At 47.4% G+C, this 17363-nt stretch overlaps 1 protein-coding gene across 3 annotated transcripts in view; it reads right to left on the reverse strand.

The window, feature by feature from the left end:
* Nucleotides 1-3832: 3832 nt before the first annotated feature.
* LEF1 (lymphoid enhancer binding factor 1) overlaps nt 3833-17363 on the reverse strand; it is a gene marked incomplete at both ends in the record, with an annotated part of 116400 nt that continues 102869 nt past the window's right edge. For 2 of the 3 annotated variants that reach the window (XM_082653722.1, XM_082653720.1), the window contains one exon: nt 4025-4104. In XM_082653722.1, coding sequence (XP_082509848.1) covers nt 4025-4104 — 80 coding nt within the window. Of the gene's footprint in view, nt 4105-17363 lie in introns of all 3 variants that reach the window. The other variant, XM_082653721.1, reaches the window with a different exon arrangement.

The raw sequence follows: 17363 nt of genomic DNA on the forward strand, positions 1-17363 counted from the left end.
AGAAACTGTTTAATAACAAATTCTAAAACAATTCAAAGGGAACTTCATTTGCTAGTTATTTTGTATGTGTGGGGTGTCTCTCATTTTCCACTCGCCGTATGTTCGCGGAGGTCAGTGAGATCTTCTTCAGCCCGCGAGGGGGTGTGCGCAGAGGGATGAAGCACACAGCTCCTGGCAGCGGGCGCGGCAGACACTGTCCGGCTCCGTGCGACAAACCTGGGCTTTCCCCACCGTGTACCTCCTTCCGTTATAAGCAACTGATTTTTAAAGTTTAAATTACTATTCAGGGAGAAGGATGCCTGTATATTATAACAAATGCAGGTGGTGAACAAGCTTACAAACAGCAGAAACATTTTCCTAGTGGACAGTTATTTCGGCAGAGCCCATGGGCAGGTGCTCACTCAGTAAATAGGTATTGAATGAGTGCATTGACCAATTCTGTTTAACGCCGCCTTACTGGCCTGCAGCACTGCCGACGGTAAACAAGGGGAGCATTTTTCTTCAGCTAGGCAAGTTCTAATTTAGGTTGATTCATGCTCGTGACGCTTATGTTAACTGGCTGTCTCAGTATACCCGATACATTCTCCAGTCTCCCTCAAAACCACTCCTAGCTGCAGAGTAAGACAATGTAGGTTTTCCGCATTAGAGAGCTGGAGAAGTTTTGGAGGTTTGCAGCTGCCAAGATGGTATCCACTAAGTAACAGCCAACAAACCAGTCATCTTACTTTTTCCCGAATACATACGTAGGCATTTAGAATCCCATTCTTCTATTCCTATTAAGATGCTTAACTTCAGACTATTCAGTGTCTGTTAAAAAGCGGTTCAGATGTTGTGCGCGTATACATGTACGTATCCCTGGAGGTCAGGCTTCACAGGGCAGCTCTTAAAATTTCTGCGTATGAAAGATAACATCCTGTGGCAGATGTAGCAACCTGTACAACTAGTACGTCGTGCGGAATTTAAGTTTCTCCTTTCTGTCAGGACCATGCGTCGCTCCCTCGTGACTTTGCTCCTTTAAAAAGAAAGCCACGCAGACATCTTGTTCTTGCTCGCGGGCCCCTGACCAGAAGTTTCCGTATTGTTTCAACCTTCTAGAGGAAAAGACATAGTTTCCTAACGTATAGAGGAAAAAATGGTTGTATTTAGGACAGCCATAGTTGTGAAGGTGTTCCAAGGCTCCTTCCAGCCGAACAGGTAGTTGCCAGCAACCAAACACACTAAAGCCACAAGGAAAGCGCCCCTTGCTTGGTAACGACCAGCGCATCCGCTGTGACCTCCGAGAGAGGCTGGCCGTCCTCCTCTAGCAACACGCCCCAGCCTCGAGCTCGCCGCGGGGAAGGAAGCCGAAGCCGAATCGCTGCAAGAGCAAACAGAAGCAGTGGCCGGAGGGGAGTCCCTCTGCCCCGTCGCCCCAGGAGACTGTGTCCCTTGGTCTGTGTGTGCCTCTCGGGACTCTTGGACTCTCCTTTCACCAAAACTGCTGCCTGCAGAAAGCAGGATTTGGGAAGAATGGGCCAGGAGTGAGCACCGTGCCACGACATCCAGGTTATCTAGGAAGAGTTATTCTGGAGGAAATACGAATAGAAAACTAGGAGGGACCAAGTTGTGGCCCGGAGGATTCAAACAACCCATTTCTTTCAATGTTGTTTACCCATTTTTTGCGTCATAAAAACGTAGAGGAGGAGGAACCCAGGGAGAGGAGACTTGAGAAGGCTTTGGCTGAGGTGCAAGTCTCACAACTATCCTTGCTCTGTTCACTTGACGGACAGACTTTTATCACTAATCAGTTTCTTTCTGAGACTCAGAAGAACCAATGTGTTGCTATGACCTGTTTTTCCCCCCAAAAGTAACACCCTAGATTTTTCCTACACTTCCTTGGATCTTATAGTTAACTTCTGGAGAGAGCACGGTGGCAGCTTTAAACAGTTATAACTTCTTGGTTCATGTATGTTAAGAAAACAGAGAGAGAGAGAGAGTTTCAAATGAATAGGAAACCTTTAACAAGTAGGTCCCCTGAACGTAATAGACATTTTTCCCTGCTTCAAGTTTAGGACTAAATGAAGAGGAATTGGAGAGGTTCCAGAGGATACTAATGAAAATGATTAAAGGACCACTGATGAAAGGTTCAAGGAATTGGGATTACTTAGCCTGGAGAAGAGAAATTTGAGGGGTGATTTAATGGCAATCTTCAAGTACAGTATGTGGAGGGTTATTACAAGTATGGTAGCCAGCTGTTCTCCAGCTGTAGTGAAGGTTGTAAAAAGGAAACAGAACTAGAATTTCAGCAAGACATTGAAATGAGATCAGTGGTGTCGGTGGTTTGCAGACTAGCTCAATGGACTGTGGAAGCTTTGTCGAAGGCCATGAAATGCTGATGTTTTAAACTTAAAATATGGAGGTTCTAGTAAATCCGATACCAACCTATATATAGTATAACAAACGCTTAAGGGAGAATTATGGAGTTCAAACTCAGAATTGGGAAAATGTCGACTTTGGGAGATGAATAGGAGTTAAAGCACGGGGATACCTTGATTTGGGGAGGCCAGTTTTGAGAACCCATGGGCTCTGACCACGGGCTGCACCAGCACAACCTGCAGTGGTGCCGGCTGGAGCCCGTGAGGATGTCTGGGTTCTCAGGAAGGGAGAGAATCATTCCCATCTGAATCCTGTTGCCCGGATTTCCACCTACCCGTGGGAGAGGAGGAGGTGGAGTTCCAGGCTGCAGGAGGACCCCTACGGACTGCATGGCCTGGAGACGGGGGGAGGGTGTGGGCCTGTCCCCGAGGCAGCCTCACGGGCAGCGCCCCCATCATGCGGACACACCAGCTCTGGCCTGGCCTATGGATTTAGGTCACCATTACACAACTGCAGGTTATCAGGAACTTCACTCTTTAAAAAAAAAAAAAAGACTTGTTTTTAAATGTTTTATTACAAAGCTTTTTTAAAAAATTGCTCAGCACGTTAACTCAAACTGGAATGACAAACGTTAGATGACAGTTTGGGGCAAAGGCTGTGCCTTGCTATTTAAAAAAAAAATGGGTACATCAATGCTCATTTTAACAACTGGCTTAAAATTCCACTAATTGGCTAATAAAAACAGATACAAATACAGAACATTTAAAGTAATAACAATTCAAGTGCTGGGCTTTTTACAACAAGGGAGTGAGAAGGAAAGAAATGAAAATTCACTGCAAACTGGTCTGCTGAAAGTATCTGTTAAGGTTTACCATTTAAAAAAAAGAGAAGAGATCATAAGAAAAATAAAATGAAAGAGGACTGCCAACTGCTACCCACAGAGTGGACTGGCTGTTACAGTTTACTTAGCTCTATCGGACACCTTACAAAGACAGGCTACTATTATTACAGGTAATTCACCGAGAAGCCCCTTAGCGGACAAGATATCCCTCAAAAGAAGAGGGCTTCTTTTCATTTCGTTTTTATTTCAAACTCTTCCAGATCTTCCGATTTTACTTAAAAAGCTCATCGCTAGCAAGATATACAAGAAGATTAAAACTAAAAAGTGTAAATTAAAAAAATTCAAGTTTAAAAAAAAAAGAAGCAAACAAGATTGATCCTTTTGCACTGTTAAATAAAAGCTTGAGGAAAAGAGAAACAAACATGAAGCCAGAAACAAAGAGGGAACTCTTCCACAAGTTCCCTCCGGGATGCTGACGGCTGTGCTGCGGCCGCTCCCAGGGCTCGGGGCAGGCAAAAGCAGCCAAGTTACTGTCCTTGCCAGGAGGTTACAGGTATGGAGGCGGGATGCTCTGGGAAGTGCACGGCGGAGACGGGGGAGGAAAGCTGCTCAGCTGACCCAGGGCCTGCTAGCATGCTCATGTGCTTTTTTTCTTTTGAAAAACCTTGTATGCTTTTTATTGTGGAACATGGCTCTCGCAGTAGATGAAAGGGGGTTTGGCAGTGATTGTCTTTATGGATCAGCGTCTCTAGCAGTGACCTCAGGGTGAAGTTGGTGTCATTTCTCCTTTGGGGTCGACTGGGCAAGCCGTGGAGACAGTCTGGGTGTTCAACAAGCTTCCATCTCCAGGAGAGGTCCCGGGGTCGCTGCCTTGGCTTTGCACGTGGGGAATGAGCTTCGTTTTCCACCTCAAGAAGGAACAAATAAAGTACTGTGAATGTGAATGTGCCACAGACCTTTACAGATTGTAACCTCCGTTTCATACAGCACATGTCTTAAGATCTCTGCATTTAATTAATCCACGTTGTTGATCTGGTGATGGCTAAAAGAGGTTGCCCTATGGTAGCCCTAAGTCCTCAGACTATGTTAGAGAATAAGTGTACTTTACTGAAATGTTTACCCTGGTTCCATGTATATGTACATAAATGCACAGGGTTACGATGTGAAATACACATAATACTTTAGATCATGGTTAAAAAAAAAAAATCTGTTGGAAAAACATCAGGAGGGAATGGCCAAACATGAATCGTAATGGCAGGCAATGGCCAAATCAGGGAAGACTTGTCATTCTAAAGTGTTTGGTCTTTTTAGTCCACTGTGGGGAGCCAGTGTAGGATTTTACATGAGACTAAACCACACGCAAGTTAGTCAGTGCCCCTCACACTCCTACAACAAGCCCCCTTGTGACCGGGATGGTCTGTGTCCGCTCATATTCAGTCTTGAGGTGCATACGCTTCTCCAATCTTCGACTTTTCAATTCTCAAGAATTTTTTCCTTCCTAACAACCAGGATCTCTAACGTTAGCCTTGGAATGTACACTCAACAAGTATTTAAAGATACTGCTGATAAGAGCATTCAGAAAGGAGAATCCCTACATCCCAAAAGCTTTAATAATCTGAGTTTTAAAAAGTGATTAAAAATAAAATATAACATTGCAACAAGATGACACAAAGACAGAAGGAAAGTGAAAGCATCTCCAAGGTCAACTCCTTTCTGGAGAGCATCCGCCTCCCCTGCTTCACACCAGCTGCAGGGAAGCACCTACTCTACCTGGGTCTTTGGCACCTCAGACGCATCTCAACTCTGTGCTTGCAGTGTCCTTGTTATTAGCAGACATTTCCTTTAAAAAAAATTAATTCTAAAAAGTGGAGTGCATTCCCTTTAGGCTTCTTATTTGAGTGGAAAGACATCTTAGAGGAGAAATAAAAGGAAGCTTTGAGATAGTTTAATAATGAAAACTCAATTCAACTCTGGGTAGCCAGTTACAGTCTACACCGCGCTGTTCAGAGAAGATGGATCTGTAGCCCGCGAGCCGTGAGGACGGGCTCTGCCAATGCCTCTAAGGGGCTCAGAGAGTGCGGGGCGCAGAGTGAGCCCTGCCATTAGGGCTCTTACCAGCCACGTGTTAGCATCGTCAGAATCACGGCAACCACCACCGCTGCTGTCCCTCAAAATGACTTACCAGAGCTGAGAAGAAACTGTTTACCCGGGTGGCTAGTGAACAAACAAAACAAGCAAAAGCAAACTGGGAGGAAATCAGCCACAGAATGTTGCCTTCAACAGAATGAGGTCTTCAATGACAGTTTCAATTCCTATTCTCCTGCTTCCCCCATTTAACAGGAAAACCACACTACAGCTTTGTGGTTTTTAAACTTGACGCAGAGTAGAGATGCTTCACACAGGAAGATGGAAGAGCTGCGAAGGGCCCTGGCTTTCCAAGGAGACAGAAGCAGAGCCCGGGCGGGGGTGAAGGCAGCGCCCGCAGACTCCTATCCACACCGTGCTCGGGCTCACTGACTCTCAAAGGCCCGGTCCCGGTTGCTCTTGCTGGTGAGGAATGGCGAGCGGCCCCGGGCTGCTGGAGACCAGTGCTGTGGTTCAGGACAGACTGGAGACCAGTGCTGTGGTTCAGGACAGACTGGCCTCAGCCACCAGGAGCGCCTGTCTGCTCACGGAGACAAACTGTCCCTCTGCTGGGACCCGTGCCCATCCCAGCCTCAGGCTGACTCCGAAGTCAGACGGTCGGCGGCCTGCGTGGCCCTGCGGCGGCCTCCACTCTCCTGCACTGACCACTCGTCGAGTCGCCCTCTCTCCTCACGGCACCCAGAGTGCCTCCTCCTCCCGCTTCTTGAGAGCATAACAACGTAATTACTAACCCGATCCTGGCTGGCCAGAGTGGCCATTTATCCCAAGGATGATACGCGCTTCCCTGGGAAGAATTTCAACATCTCCTAATAAAGCCAGTGCTTTTTACAGTCTCACGTTTCCCCACTGTTGTTTCATTATCTTAGTATCCTCTTATAAATCCTCCTGAAAAGCTGGTTTCAGAGGTGCTTGTACAACTGCCAACCAAAAAGCGACTCGTCCCCACCTGGGATGCTCTCCTTATAGTGTAGCTAGTATTTAAATAGGTGTGCAAGGAAACTGCCTATCAAATAAGCCGCCTTATTTGAACCTGGTTGCTCCTTTAAAATATCGGGTCACCAGGGCAGACCAGTCTTACCCCCAGATGGGAGAAATGGGGGTAAAAGGCCTTGCAGTGTTGCTTTACAGACATAAAACAGGTCAAATCAAGATTCTTTTCAAGAAACCACAGGCATGAGGCTCGGGAGACTGGCGACTTCCCACATCTAAGTCTTCACGGGGGGATGCAGCTGAAGCTGGGCTGGCCAGGCGAGCCCCGCGCAGCCCAGCCCGGCGGTGGAGTCGGTGTAATCAAAGCCGCAATTACCGCGCCCGCTTCAAAGGGAGCTCGGAGCCCGTCTTACCCGTCAGGCTTGGGCTCCCTCCACCAGCACTCACCACGCATGGGCCATTTGCTGAGTGGGTGTGAAGGAAGCACAGGAAAACACCCTCCCCCCACCGTCCCTCTGAAGCTCCTCTTCTGGACCAGACTCCAATCTGGACAAAACATCCCACTAACCAAATGGAAGCAGGAACCCAAACAGGCGGAGTCGCTTATGAAGAGCCCAAGCCCATCCCAAGATTTCAAGAGGGACCTGCGTCTGGAAGACGACCAGCACTGACCGAGGCATTAGGGCCTTCTAGGCCTTGGCTCAAAAGATGTGATGAGAGGGAGAGGGGAAATTCCTTCTTCTTACGTGCAAACGTAAGCCTCCACTGGGAGCCAAGCGTGGGGTCAGCCCATATCCTTGAGGTCCTGCGGCCCAGCCCCCTTCCCAGGCTGTCCCCACAGCAGGAGGGGCTGCGGAAACAAGCCCATTAGAGGCTGAGGTGGGGGCGGGAGGAGGGGCGACGCGTGACCAGGACCCACCGGCTCAGCTGGAGCCGTGCCTGTAAGCTCACTTCCCCGTCCAGAAATGGTGAGTAACCCGAAAGGAAGCTGGTTGGAGTAAGAGCTCCTCCCTCTCCCTCCCCCTCCCACATGTTACTAGCAAGGAGTGGGAAACTTTCAAGTGTTTTTAGTTATGATGTGAAATTTGAGGGGAGAGTATCAGAGATCAGTCTGTGAGAGATGAAGAGAGGCGGGGGCTTTGCAAAGATTGCCCTCCTCACAGCAGCACACTCCTCCTCACAGCAGCACACTCCGCCTCACGCCTACTGCCTAAGTTCTTCTGCCCCACCTCGGGGCAATCGGACGCAAGCCTGCCATTTCAGGGCGTGAACTCTCGCGCTGCACAAAGCCGCCTGTGGACGCAGAGAGCAGACTTCCAGAGCAGGCAGCGAGTGCGACAGAGCTGGTCTGGCCCTGCTGTCCTAGAGGGAACTGAGGCATCTGGTTGTCAGCGGCTGGTGTGAGGGGCCCCTAGAGATTCCCCAGGCCTCCTGGTTCCCCATGGGTCACAGGAGCTGGTGAGGAGGAAGGAAGAAGAACAACATGCGCCGAGCGCTGCTGTGCCAGGCGCTGGGACACAACTTCATGCGATCACGACAGCTCCGCTGACTTCAGCGCGTTTACACACAAGGATCCCGCTGCGGGAGGGGCGAAAGGCCTTGCCTAAGGGCACCCAACCTACAGGTGGCAGGATTAGCTTTTGAGCCTTAAACCTACGTTCTCTCCAGCACACGTCGGGCCTAAATTTTCACTCATTTGCTGCTCCTTGCCTACCTGCCTGCCGTGCCCATCACTAGTGAGCATCACTGCGGAGGTGGAGGTGGTCTCCATCTGGACCACTGCCCACCCCAAGAGGCTATGCTCTGTTTGAAAGCAGGATGAGAGAACGAAGGGCCTAAGAAAGTAACTTTGAAAATTAAATCTCTAAGATTGAAAGTATAACCTACAAAGGCCACCTTCAGGTCTTTGAAAGTACGCACTACCCAGTATTTGAGAAAAAGAAGAGATGATAACGCGTGGTTAGGAAGGTTAGTGCCGACTCTTTCTGCAGCTGAGCTAGTCCTGAAGTCCCAGCATCAAGCCAGTCAGTCCCCCAGTCGCCAGCCACAGCTCTGACACCAGATGATTCCCAGAACGTGGAGGAGGGAGGGAGGGGTCAGCGAGACAAGGGGTCACTGGCCCCGGGCTTGGATCCAGGTTATACAGACCGAGGCAGGGTCACTGAATCTATGCGGTTCCTTTCCGTGCGGTTATTCAAAGCGTAACTGTGACCAGTGAAAGCAGACTTCTTCGGCAATGCCAAGATGACGCTGAGGCAGGCCTGGAACTATTGATAAATTGCTCGAGGGGGAAATTCTGGTTTCCGTCTGCAGCTGATGGTTTCTCTTCCTGATCAGCCCTTGGTGTCTCCCTGTGAGGACGTACACCACCATCGGTTGGCTGGGCCTCCCAGTGTAGGTCTCACCCACGAGACCTTCACCTCCGCTGGGAATACTACCGAAACATTCTCGAGGAAAGTTTTTAATAAGAGACCCTCAAAACCCATTTTAATTCTGTATATTAAAGTGCTTCAGGAGGACAGTAACTACGGAGACCCATCTACCCACCTCCAAATTCTTTATCCAGTTCACCTTTCTCTCTACAAGTTCTCCTACACTAAAAATGCTAACTTCACCTTCTAAAAATGAGGCAACAGAGTGAGCACACACTTCTGTGTGTTTTTCCTTTCCGCCGTCATGTAGTACGAGTCTACGTGTCTAAGTATATGGGGCCTAGGGAGGTGACAATGTGTTGTGGGTTCTGAGCATGAGCTCTGAAGACAGAGCTATCCTGAGCAAGTTACTTGAACATGCCACGCCGGTTTCCTCGTCTGTGAAATGGAAATAGTTAAGTCGCGCTACCTCATAACGTGTGTTGAGGGGATGAAAGGAGATAATACACATGACAGGCTTGGTAAGTACCTGGCATCTGAAAGGGCACAATGAATGTTGGTTACTGCAGTGGGTGGAGACTTGAGTTAGAGAGAGACAGAGCCAGGTGTGAACCTGTCCCTGCTGCACACCAGCCACGTACGTGGCCCTGGACAAGTTACTGACGTCTTCTCATCCCTCAAACAGGGCAGAGATCCCTCCCCACACGGGGCTGCCTCGAGGACGGGAATGGAGAGGCTTCTGTTAGAGCACCCAGGACAGGATACGTGGTCCAGAAACGTTAGTTCCATTTCTGTTGTTCCGATCTCACACAGCATGTTCGGGGGTAAAAGCAAGATTTATACTACTTACAGAACTTCCGGTGGAAAATTACGACCAATAGAGAATTCTGGAAAATCTCTCATGAAATATTACAAAATATCTTATCAAATAGGATGTCTGCAGAAACACACCGATAGCTGGGAAAAGGAATCCCAAGAGGGCAGCAAAAAATTTGTCATTATATTTACAGAGACTGTATCTAAAAATTTAGAAAACTTCGGGTTAGATTTGACTTAGGACTTAAGCAGAAAAGCGGGCACTACTGGTTTGAGGTGCTTTCATTTTTTTTTCTCCTCGTTCTGTCAAATAGAATAGAGTGACTTTGCTAAGGCTCACAGACAGTTCTAGGCAGGATCACCCCACTCCTCTGGATCTGCTGACTGGCAGCTTCAGACCCAAAGGACACAGCTGAGGAAAAGGAAGTGAAAAGGCCTCAGGGCCTCACCGTAGTTATCAAGAAATTCAAGCAAAAAAAAAAAAAAAAAAAAAGCATATTTATCCTTCCTAATAAGAGCACCCTCCATGCGCCAACTCAGGCCCCATTTACTTTTAATGTATATATTATTCAAATAAGCTTTGTTTTCTGGTTCCCAAATCTACAAAATGGATCAGAAGGAAAATTACTTTAGGGGAGGGGTACACAGTCCTAGACAGAACAAGAAGACACAATAAATAGAGCAGATATTAAAAAAAAAAAACATTATTTGGGGTCATCTAGAAGGGTCAAATGGCATCAATTCCTTGTTACCATTTACCATATGGTACATTACACTGTAGAATAATGGCATGAGTATTAAGAAATATTTAATTGTCACATACTCTGGTGAAGAAAGAGATGCACTCACAAAAGTGAAAATTAAAAATTACATGTTTTGATACTTAAAGAGGTAAACCTAGAGTTCTCTGGGAAACTCCGTTATCCAGAAGGATGATTTCCCTCAAGTATCTGGATGGCTCAGTGAGAAAACATTCTATCAAACTCCATTTGTCCAAAATAATTTTTTTATTCTATGAAGTCTTAGAATAATAGCATGGATCTTCCTTTCATAGGGCTTTCACGAACAATACTAAATATTGCGTGTCTCGAGAGGGTTGGAATAATGAGCTTCATTCTTCTCTCCGTCTACTATTATTTTTTCATGGCACGTGATCACTCTTGCTAGCCCAGGGTCCAGTTTCCTGTTTGTTTCCCAAGGCAACTTAAACACAATTCTAGCTCTTCTGACCATTAAAGAAAGAGGGGGAAAGACTTGATGGGAAGAGCACTGTAGCACAACAGAGATTTTAAAAGCTTTCACCATACGTACGATCCTCTACCAGTTCCTTCACGAATGCACAGTTGCCTAGATAAAATCACCCTGTCTGCTGATCTAACAGGCCCAGCCACCAGCTTATTCGTGAGCTGTGGTGGACGTCTGCTGGGTTGCAGCCTGCCTCCCTCTTGATGATCCCAATGCCAACACAGCCCCGGTGGGAGCGGTGAGCCCCCGACAGCTGTCTTGTACTGTGTGGCCATCTGCTGTGGCCACAGTTGACTGCAGATGGGGGTAGGAGTTTGACCCAAGCTGGGCTAGCCAGAGTCCCTTCTCTGGAATTTGACTTTGTATTGGTTTATTTTTTGGCCACGCGGCACGTGGGATCTTAGTTCCCCGACCAGGGATCAAAAGCCTGTGTCCCCTGCAGTGGAAGCGCAGAGTCCTAACCACGGGACTGCCAGGGAAGCCCCCCTTCTCTGGAATTTCAAAGAGTTTTCTCTTTTGGAGACTGGTACTGTAAGAATATGTGAGCTCGAGGGGTTCTGGACACGTGGATCAAAGAACTGAGGAGGCCAATCTGCAGAAGGGGAGGATGTGATTTGGGGGAGGGGCAGATATAAGAGACAGCAGAAGCGTCTGGACAGTTTTCCAAGCCCACCTTCTAGTGCTCTCCTCGGCCTCTGCACGATGCTCCTGCACCCTTAAATAGAGGCGCTCAGCCTCGCGGGGGCTGTTTCTGCTCCTCGTGATGAAAAGGCTCGCGTCACACGAGCGCGCGTAAGGCACTCTGGAGAATGATTAGAACGTGAAGACCTGCGGTCCACGCACAGCTTGGTCTAGCCACATGGTGCCGTGAGGCAGCCACCTCCGTTTCAGACCGCGTGCCCAAGGCTGCCCTTGCTATCAGTGTCTGCATTTTCCTGCTGAACGGTCTTACTAGGGAGTCCCTAGTAAGAACACTGCAGTCCAGTGTCATTGCTGTGTGAATTCTCTGCAAGTGTTCCGCTAGCTCACGACACGTCTCGCAGGGGTTTGCAGCCAGACGTTAGAGGAGGGGAACGCGGGTAGGCTACCACCCCAGGCAGGGACAGACCTCCGTGTCCTAGGCACAGCACACCTGCGATCCTGACAAGACAAATGACGCGCCTGCGGTCGTTTCCATCAGGATCCAGACGCTTGGCCAACTGGCGGGCGAGGTCCTGCACTGGCTGGGCCACCACTCAGAGGGCGCTCAGGAGGAGCTTGGGGACAGCACTGAGCAGGGTGCAGGCGGCCGTGCTGGTCTCCCACCTCCGGATGTGAGGCTCCCTTCCCAAGAGCTCCTAACTCTGCCGTATCCTGTGTGGTTAGTGGCAATTCTAGGCTAAGTGCCTGACACGCTTAGTGCCTCATCGCGTGACAAAAAGATGAAGGATGGAAAACAGGGCATAGTTTTTTCACTTTCTCATTATCAAAGCCTTAATTTTTACTCTGAGACTTTGGACAAGCCTTACCGTTTCTCTAGCTGCTTCCAACTTTACTACTTTGTAAGCACTTGGCTTTGCTTTCTAAGTAGACATGCCAACCTAGGAACAAGTACCCAGAGGCTCACTGATACTTACTTAATGGGGGTGACGACATACGTACTTAGGGAACAGAGTTCAGAGCAAAGATTAGGCAAAAGCATCAAGTTCCCCAGGGTGAGCTTCAAAAACTATACGAAATAAATGTTTTTCTCAAGGAGACCGCTGAAAATATTTAGACCTCTCCCCGACCCTTAAGAGGACAGGGCTAAGTCCCGAGCTTCAGACAACGCTCCTAGAAGACCTTCAGGGTCACAGTCCTCTCGCTAGTCCTGCACATGACTCCAGTCTATAATGGAAAGCTAGAGACAATTTTTTTTTTTTTTTTTTTTTTTGTTGCGGTACGGGGGCCTCTCACTGTTGTGGCCTCTCCCGCTGCGGAGCACAGGCTCCGGACGCGCAGGCTCAGCGGCCATGGCTCACGGGCCCAGCCGCTCCGCGGCATGTGGGATCTTCCCGGACCGGGGCACGAACCCGTGTCCCCTGCATCGGCAGGTGGACTCTCAACCACTGTGCCACCAGGGAAGCCCTAGAGACAATTTTTTTAAAGATGTAAATCCAAGCACTGCACAATTAACTATTGCATTCTATACTGTACTAGAAATTACTTCTCCCACACACCTCTTGGTGCCAGGGAAATAAAGGCGAATGTTTTTATTTAGTAAAAAATATATACACTAATTTCTCAGTTCAGCAAGTATACAAGCTGAAGATTATGCCAAGGCTAAAATCATAGTGTACAGAAGAAGTATGTCTGTATGTGAGTGCCCGTATGTATCTCTGGGTGCGTTTAACCAGAGATTTTTTGCTTTTTAAAAAAAGATAACTTGTTTCTACTTTTAAACTAGACCTTTGACGTTATATAATCAAATGAAATACACTGAAATATCATAAGAATATCTTTTCCATCTATATAACTTTAAGATAGTGGACTTTTTATGTTTTGCTAAAGTAAATATTAGTAAACCAACCTGTAAAGTTAAGTTTTTAAGTTAGTAAACTCAGAATGATAATTCTCTCCAGCTTTTCAAAAATTCTAATTCTCTGCTTCTTTAATTCTTTATGAATCTTGATTAAGTCAGGAAGAAAGGGAAGTTCAGTATTTGATGATAATCTCTGACTTCTGACAAACTCTTGACGTTACATATTCCAAATGAAACGTGCACCAAAATACTGGAAACTCAAAGAAAGCAACTCGATCATTGTTCTATCAAACTCAAGAATTCCCCCATGACTGGGCACGCAAGTGTTACCTACTGCAGGAGGCCTTCCTTGAGCTCGCTCTGATTTCCGTCACCTTTGTTTTTACACACTGCACTGTATGCACTTCCTTGGTAGCATAAAACGTATTATTTTATAATTATCCATTTGTACGTCTGCATCCTCTTAAACTGGGAGTGCCTCTGGTAACGGACAGGGTCCGTTTGGCAAGTAACCCCACTGCCTAGAGCAGTTCTTGCTTGCCGGAGCAGGCCTCACTGGATGTTGGCAGAATGAATAAACGAACAATTGGCATTTTATGATATTGGCCTGCACAGGAGAACGTGTGTAAGTCTCACTGCCTGAGGCCCTGGGCTCCCAGCTCCCACAAGCGGCAAGTTAGTTAAAAAAGCTAAGGATGAATCTGGATTTCCTGAATGATCCCACAGCTTGGGGATCACCTCCAAGTTGGAGGAATGTCTTTTAAGGATCCCGTTTCCAATAATCCTAAAGTCTGCTGCAAGGTGTTGAGACTGGGTTAATGCTAATTTTTTTGTTTCAACTTGATTTCACCAGAGTGAATATTCTTATAGAATACACAAAAGTAGAAACTCACAGGGAGATGGGGACACAGCTGGGTGTATGAAGCAACTGCAATGGCATTTCCCACCATTGGGAAATGAGAAAGTATTAAGTGAAACTCATGTCTTTCAAGGAACAGAAACAAGTTTTCAGAGGGCTTTTGTGTTCACAGAGGAGTCTTTTCCTGATGATGGGTGGGGTCTTTTCCTTATAGTCCGCTGCCCCACTCTAGTTCAGGGTACTGAGAGTTCCCTAGCATTTGAGCTACACCATGGATTGTCTAAGCTCAGTGATCTAATAGGAATTTCCTTTAAGGGCAGCAGGCTAATGTTAAGTTTCGCTGTGCAGAAAGAAACCCTCTCAAAAGTCTCTTCACGTTGGAGTCAACGGCATCCTCCCTGTCTGGGCACTGCGCTCCGTTAGCTTTACCTTCCTGCAGGGAGGGCCGTGACTTTAGAACTTCCCTTCAGAACTGAAAGCAAGTCCTGCGAGCTTTCACAGACACTATGTGCAGGAGCAAGTCTAATCAAACATTTCATCTGTCTTCGGCTTTTTTATAAGGTGGAGCCAGCACTGGCGGGACTGAAGTCTGGCAAACAAGGAGCCACGTGACGGCATCCGTGGAGAAGCAAAGCCCCAGACTAGAGGCAGTGCTTCTGGGCACTCATCCTGTGGAGGGGGAGGGGAGGCAGGAAGTGATCTATACAGGAATTGAAGAGCAAGCACATCGTGGACAAGGCGTTTTCAAGATCATACAGGTGCCTTATAGTTATACAGAGCCACTCAGACCTAGAATGAGGACGACAAATTAGTAAACAAAAAAGAGACCCGAGTCCCTTGACTAACACTGGGAGGCAGTGCAGCCCGCGGAAGCACAAAGCAGACCAGGACGTTGGGACCTGATGCGGCCGGGAGCGTAGAGGCCAGCAAAGCACCCCTTTCACTTGTGCGGAGGAACCAGTCTCCAGCTTAAACCTACTGCCCCGGGCCATACAGCACAGGGAGGGCTAATGTGAGAGCCCAGTGTGGCCTCACTCCTAGTCTAGTCTAAGCTCTTTCTACAACAGGGTGCTCTGTTGGCCTGGTCTTTCATTTAGAACAATACACACAATACCCTCCAGGGAAAACAGCTGGTTATTACTGAGTGTCACTTCTCAGAAGGGCCTTTCATGATCGATCTTCAAGCCAAAGCCGACCCTTAAGTCACTCCCTGTCTTCTTTTTATTATAGCACTTACACTTTCCTGTTTGCTTTAAATCAGCTGCTCTCCCCGAGATGTAAGCAGTACAGAGCGGGGACCTTCTGAGCCTTGTTCGATACTGTATTTCCGGTATTATGGAGCTAACTGGCATTTATAAAGTGCTCAATAAATGCGGAATAATGACTAAACAAGTCAACGACTACACAGATAGAAGTTTCTGAATTCCTAAAACAAAGAAGGGGATGGGGAAACGGTAGGGATAGTATCATTCCTAATTTGCGGAAATCTTTATGAATGCAAATCTGACCTTCTCTCTGCTTAGTAATTCTTATCAGATGACTGCCAGTGCCGCTCTCTACAACAGGATAGTGGGGAGGACAGAACTTCAAAGGCTGCATGACTGATCCAGCAACGAGAGGGGAGAGGAACACTGGAGACCCTGATTAAGTGCAGCCCAGCCGACGGGAGCCTCACTGGTTGCTGGTGAAAATATTTTTCTTGGGGGGAGGGGGGGAGACTTTGTTGTGTTTTTCTGGGACAGGGCAGAGGGGACACCCCTTGACCTTTAGAAAAACAAGTTAAGTGACAAGAAAACACCATGATCACTGTAACATTATTTTAAAAAGAGATATTTGGGATACATTCTAGGACAAAAATGCATTCAGCCTAATCGTCTAGTTTAAAATACTACATAAGGTTAATCATTAAGGATGCAAAACTAAATATCAAAGTATGAAGCAGAGAAATACATTTTTGCATGATTTTTAATAGAAATAGCATTAAAGATTTTGGTGCAAACAGAGGACACAGTAAAATCAGCGAATGTTGGTCCTTAGCACGGTATGCTTATCAGGGTTTTCTGTTTCGAGGCAGAGCATAAAAAGGGCTGCTGTCCATACCTAAGTGTTTGTTTAGTCATTAAAAGGACAATATTCTTCTAAAAAAATGCAAAGAAGAAGTACAAGAGCCTGTGCTTGCTACTAAAATTACTTCTGAACTATGATGCCATGAGCACCTGGGGGGCAGAGCCTGTGCTCCTATAACCAAGCTGGGGGGCCAGCTCAGAAGAGGTCCTCAATTAATAGCCGTTAAGTTGAATTAAATATGAACATCATCTGTGATATTATTTTCCTGATACCTTGTTTGGTCACCTGTATGAAGGGCTGATCTTCTTTTCAGCTGGAGAAAAGCCTACCACTCAGCGCTAGTTTAGAAGACTTTTGATATCATAAAACAATGATGACATTTTGAAGAACCTGGGGAACGTGAATAAACATGAGGAAAGTTTCACAGAGGAGAAGGCAGCTGCATTAGGTCTTTGGGGTGGCGTCTAGGGAGGGAGGGAGGCCACATACGATAAACAAAGAACCCCAGCGGGCGGCGGTTACTGTTCCCATTTTACAGCGGAGGAAAATGAAGATTAAAAAGCTCACGCAGATTGCCGGGGCAAACAGCTGATGTGAAATTCATACCTATTTGGTACCCAAATCTCTGCAGATTCCCCTGGGAAAGTCCGCTGAAATTTGAGCACCAAAATTAAGTTCTGAAAGATTAAGCGGTCATCTGGTTCTAGTCAAGAATGAAGTGACCCGCAGGCTAATGCTCTTCTCCTAAGAAACACCACCCTCAGGCAGAGGAAACGGGCTTTCCAAGCACAGGGACAGCCCGTGCAGCGGCCTCCACCTGTCTCAGGGACGGCAAATAATTTTGTTTGGACTGAGCCCAAGACGCATGGTTGGAGGTGAGGCGGGTCAGAGAGTGGAACCCCCCCAGGACAGGGGAGACGCAGATCCACCCTGACGTGGTCTGCACTGCGTCCCTCAGACAGTGGGGAGCACTGAGCGTTTTTAAGTCGGGAAGTGACACAATCCGTTTGTGTTTCAGCAGATCCCTCTGGGAGCAACACAGAGGATGAACTGGCAGAAAGGAAGTCTGGAAGCAGGAAAATTATCCAAAGGCTTATTACAATAATCCAGATGGAAAGTCTGAGCACCTGATCCGGGGCTGTGAAACTGCTGAGTGTGAGAGGAAAGACTCGAGACAGACCCAAACGATAGAGCTGACGGGACTGGGATGTGGGTTCCTAGAGAGAACAGAAT

Source organism: Grampus griseus (genome assembly GCF_964374135.1).
Source record: "Grampus griseus genome assembly, chromosome: 4".
NCBI lineage: Eukaryota > Metazoa > Chordata > Mammalia > Artiodactyla > Delphinidae > Grampus > Grampus griseus.